This window comes from Opisthorchis viverrini, assembly GCF_000715545.1.
Source record: "Opisthorchis viverrini unplaced genomic scaffold opera_v5_275, whole genome shotgun sequence".
Classification (NCBI taxonomy): Eukaryota; Metazoa; Platyhelminthes; class Trematoda; order Opisthorchiida; family Opisthorchiidae; genus Opisthorchis; species Opisthorchis viverrini.
The window spans coordinates 142,609-147,978 of NW_008751936.1; the positions used below are offsets into that span (position 1 = coordinate 142,609).

General features: G+C 45.1%; 1 protein-coding gene across 1 annotated transcript in view; it reads left to right on the forward strand.

Annotated features, from left to right (window-relative positions):
- T265_09458 (hypothetical protein) overlaps positions 1-1,612 on the forward strand; it is a gene marked incomplete at both ends in the record, with an annotated part of 6,152 nt that extends 4,540 nt beyond the window's left edge. The window contains one exon of the mRNA XM_009175533.1: positions 1,379-1,612. Within this exon, the coding sequence (XP_009173797.1) occupies positions 1,379-1,612 (234 nt within the window). The remainder of the gene's footprint in view (positions 1-1,378) is intronic.
- Positions 1,613-5,370: the final 3,758 nt, after the last annotated feature.

Consider the following 5,370-nt stretch of genomic DNA (forward strand, 5'->3'; position numbering starts at 1 on the left):
TGGAAGCGGTTGAAGATAAACGCTGACGGGACGGTAGCCAACAGATTCTAGTTAACACCAGAATGGTATGCAAATGGGTGCATTTCGCTAACTTTCTTAGTTTAGTTTAGTTTAGTTTGGTTTAGTTTGGTTTGCCTTCCCGTAATGAACATGTTACCACCAGTTTCTTTCGAAAACGGCTCCAATAGGCTTTTTTGAAACGAAACAGGCATTTCTACCTCGATGCGTCACATTCAAAAGATGCTGAAAGCGAAACAAGAACCACCAACAGAAGTCACCTCACGGATCTCCAGTGTCCTTCGCAGTGCCGGCCTGCAGATTTTGGTCCGGCACCTAACAGTCCGGCAACTCATCAGCAGTGCGGTCAACTCGCACTTGGAAAGGATACTGCACCACACACCCTTCAATCACCTAATCTGCATCACGCGGTCTCGCGTTCATTGTTGTCTCGGTTGGTGATTTCTCACGCGGAAGCTTCGCGCTTGGAATAAACTTTTCCTCCTGTGAACTACTTCTAGTTCGTTAGTAGTATGGGGCTTATGTGGAAATTGCGACAGTTCTCGTCACTTCGCTGATCGACCGCTGTTCGTCGGAATCTCCTTGGAAATTCTTGAATTCCACACTTCCGATAATTCCCAACAGGGATAAAAACAGCTTCTCTAATTTCCCACGTAGATTGACTTCATTTGAAGAGGGTTCGCCGGACCAAAGTGTTCTATTCATCTGAGTCATGTGGGTGGGTATGTATTCTATAAAATCATCTGTTGATTTCAAACATGCCCGGAGGCAAATATGGCGTACTCCCCGGCTCTCATGGGAAATTTCCCCGGTTATTTGCCATCAACGTGTTGCTACAGTGCCAGTTGTTGTCCTTTTCACACCTAAATAATTTTTCTTCATGCAGAAACAGTAAATTGCCTCGCTTTCGAAATCTCCACCAATAGACTCGCTTGTCTTCTTCCGTTTCAGAGGACGTCGTGTAGAATGATATTGTGAATCGCTCTCATTTCTGGGAAGAATGTCTAGTCTTGCACACAGTTCAGAGCTAGATAGTTGGGGGGGGGGGTACAGGAACCAAGATATTGCATAAACGAATGAGAAAGCACTGTCATGTTCTCACCAGCCTGTCAATTGTCTCAAACAAATGATTGAACCTGAGCTCAGGGTTCCATGACATGCCATGGGACAATGTAGTGTCATTACCACCGCATTCACAGAATAATCTGGAAGAAAGGTCACTGAGGTGAGATTAAAAGTTCCAGATCGGAAATGAATGCTACCAAATAGTTCACACCGAGACTTCTTCCACCCGTCCGCCTGTGCTATATGTTTAAACATATTCCAATTAAACTATTGGAACGTGTGATAGAAAGCAAAGAGGATATCATCGATACAATTCCTTCATCCTTCATTGCACTCGCGCGGCCGTGTAAAGGTCTACGGGAAGCTCTCTCCTGAGTTCACCACATCAAGTGATGGGCGACAGGGCTGTCCTCTTTTACCTTTTCTCTTCAACTTCGTCATTGATACGATCATGGAAGACTCACTACCAGCCTCTAAGGTTTGTGGGATCGAAGTGCCACCGGGTCGTTTGCTTACAGATATCGAGTAAGCAGACGACATAGCTCTTCTTGGATATGACACCGTAGTAATGCAAACAATATTAAATAACCTATGTAATTCTACCTCGCGGTTCGGCATGCGCTTCATGCCCGCTAATCCAAGACTGGGTGGGCTCGAACCCTAGCCTCATGCTTGCGGAAGAACCGATTGAGGTAGTAGTCAAATTTTTTCATCTTGGAAGCTGTATCAGTCCCGGTGGTCTCTGGAAAGATGGTATTTCCATCCGGATTGGAAAGGCCAGAGCAGTTTTATGAACCTGCGTCACCTGTGGCGTAGGCGTGACATCAATTTCTCTGTCAAAGATTGAGTTTACAATCCACCAATTTATCAACTTCCGCATCTGATGCGCAGCTATCTACCCCACCCCACCCCCGAATCATCGGTGAACGAAACTTTGGTAGCTACTACCACTGTACTACAAGTATGCGGTTCCTACTGCTGATAATGACGATACTGACTGCTGTAGACATGCTTTGACGAATGACAACTTGCCTCGTCCACGGTATACTTTATCTGCCCTTATTCTGACTTATACCTTGCTCCCTAGTAGCAAAGCTGAGTACTTTTTGATGGCAACTGTTCGTAATATGAACAAGAAGCATTACCTCTTCACCTACTTCCACGCGAACTCCCGTATTTGTTGATGTTTGTTCAAGATAGAGAGAGTGAGACGACTACTTTTCACACATGGAAGTGATGTACTTTATTTCATACAAGAATCTCATCATAAGGTTACCAAAAGTACTCGGACAGCGCCCGAGCGGCTTTTCTCTTCTTTGGTCTCGTCAGGTAGACACAGCTCCCGAGGTTCCCTTCTCCAGAATTGCTACTTGAGACCAAAGTGGGCTGATTTCGACAAATACATTCATTTGCATTTTAATTTGAACCCAGCTGAATCTTTCGTTTGTGTGTTCTTACGCAAATGAATGTGCTGCACCAGGTTGTACGATATTCAAGATATCGCAATATGTTTCATAGACGTAACAAACTACTGATAAGGTTGCTGAAAACTCTTCGACAGCCTACAACTGGTCCCGCACTTCTTTGGGTTCGTCGCGTGAGCACAGTCCCCTGGAACTCGAATTGCACAAAATTCCACTTCACAATCATTTGCAAACTGATTTGGTTTTGACGGGAGACTCAACTGAAGGTCAGACCATCTTTGACTGGCGATGAATGAGTACCTTCAGACAATATATTACAACACCTCGAATACCACACCAGGTGAAATATCAGGAGGCCTGGGGCAGCACATTTAGTCGAGTGAGAGGATATTCCTCTGGGTTCTAGGTGAGTCCCCGTAAAAATCAATTTGACACAATAATGAGCGCGTTGCTCAAGAACGATTGAGTTTCCAGAATGAACCTGATTGACGACCATCCAATGTCAAATCACACATTCCTGTAATAGCAGCAACATCAGTTAATCTGCGAAATGTGGCAATCCTAGCGTGATACGGGCCACGAACTCAGATACTGAGGACTCCTAATCGGATTTGGGCAGCGCACTCACCGCTATCATCTCTACTGTGGCTGGGCCAATGAGGTCCCATCGACGGAGATTCACCGTACCCTCTCATCCAACGCAATACCTCTACAAACGGATAAATAAAAACTACATATCGGTGGTCCGTCTGCTTCAAAAGCTATCTCAGCTCAAATCCGCTCCAAACCGCCTCACATAGTGTCATTGAATAAGATTCTACAAGAACATTCCGCAATAGCACAGAGTTAAATTACTCTAAATCCAAACGTAGTTTCCGCAGCAACCTCCAATCTGAAGATGGCTCTGTTGCGACCCCCTGAGCGTCTCTGATGTCAACGAGATAGTACTTTACCGCACTCCGGATCACTGAGTGTGGCCCAGTCGTACGAAAAGGCCAGCACCACTTCAGCAGCCAGACCATTTGAATTCCAGATGACGGGGGTATATTCAGGACCCCCCTCATAAAGCTTCGATGACAGTGAGCATATATACTTGTTAGAGAAGGACTTTTCACCGCAGGCGACGAAGATCATATTCACCGCTGTCTCTGCAGCTGTCGACCTAGCAAGCTGTCTCCCTGGAGAATCCGTAGCTATGACCTTTCATGGCGTTTTTATAGTGCTTAGCGACACCCGGGAAAACTAGAGTAATTGTCATCAGCCAAGTCTTCCAGCGCTTCATAGTCCGAGATTAGTGGCGTAAAACGCTGCTCACGAGGCCTTTGAAAACTCAGCTTCAGTAACCCTGTGAATAATAGTTACGTCTTTCTGAATGTTACCTTTCGGAATGTTAGTGACTGAGGTTTGCCCCCTAATCTTTGTTCTACCGAGTAGACAGCAGCCCCATGCAGTGCAACAACACCTTCAGCCAATAATCGACCGAACTCGGTTCAACCCATCACAGCGCAGCATTGAAGGTGAACGCGAATCAACGCATCCAATCAACGAGTTGCGTCCGCTTAAGTGAGCGATGCAGACAAACATTGGAGACTCTGCGACCAAACGAGCAACCAAAGAACTAACAAAGAGCTGGATTACTCACAGTTGAGGGGATTCGAACAAGCAATTCAGAGTTCAGAATAAATCCGGTGACATTCTTTATACACTAGTGATAACTTTCCTTAATAGGAAGATGTTTCCGTGGGTCAAAATGATGCCCACTTCTTGAATGAGTTTGAGGCACTAGTGTTTTTCATACGGATTGTTCAGTGAGTGTCTGGTAATGCTCTGAATTTCCCCGTTGACTACTGGATGCGCAGCACTGTGCCGAGGCATAATCCCCTAATCGATACGCGTTTCAACCGGCTTCTGGAAGAAAAGGTTATTAACTCCTTCTACTTTTGTGTCTTTCAGTAGTAGCGTGTGATGAACTAATTTAGGTGCTGACCCTGATTCAGGCAAGTGGTCATTTCAGAGTCCAACCCATCATCCACCCCCCCATAAAAGTGGCTGGTTTCATTTTGATTGAGGAACAAAATTTCACATTTATTGTCATGGATTGTGCTGTTTTATTTCACCAGTCTTGCCTTTCTTCTATTTCCTCCAATAAGGTTTGCCTCACCACGGAATTGTTGCTTTCAAGTAGAAAGTGCACGCACACATTCCTTTGTTTATCGTACGATGTACAAGGTATTCCCACCAAGAACAGCTTAGCCATGTGGGTACATCTAAACTTTCGAGGTAGCAACGCGTGATAGTACTGAACATATGTTCGTCAGGTACACTCTTAGTACTCTTGTACTAACAAATGGTTCTCGTCTGACTTTTTACAGGTTTTCGGTGCTTGCAAGGACCAAGTTGAATACTGAAGTGATGTTACTCGCTGTTAACTCGTTTACGCCTTTCAATGCGGCAAACTACCTGTACTGAGTGCTTATTTCCGAATGGCACCCGCTAGCAAATTTATCTGGTGCTAGCGGAAACTCAATTGGGTTTGTCGCCCTAACCTGATTGTGAGTGTTTAACTGACTGATGTCTAATTTGTTGTTCAATTAGGACATTGTATTGGCGTATACCCAGGAGACTCTGCCTACCGAACCCAGAGACTGACTGATGTCTAATTTGTTGTTCAATTAGGACATTGTATTGGCGTATACCCAGGAGACTCTGCCTACCTGATGAACCCAGAGACCGAAAAACTGGTCGTTGGCTGTCGAAGAGTCCTGTGTGCTTAGGACTTTATAGAGTGTCATCCAGTCAGAGTGAGTATATACTAGAAATCAACTGAAATCGAGCCACCGAGTGGTACGATACACCAACAGAA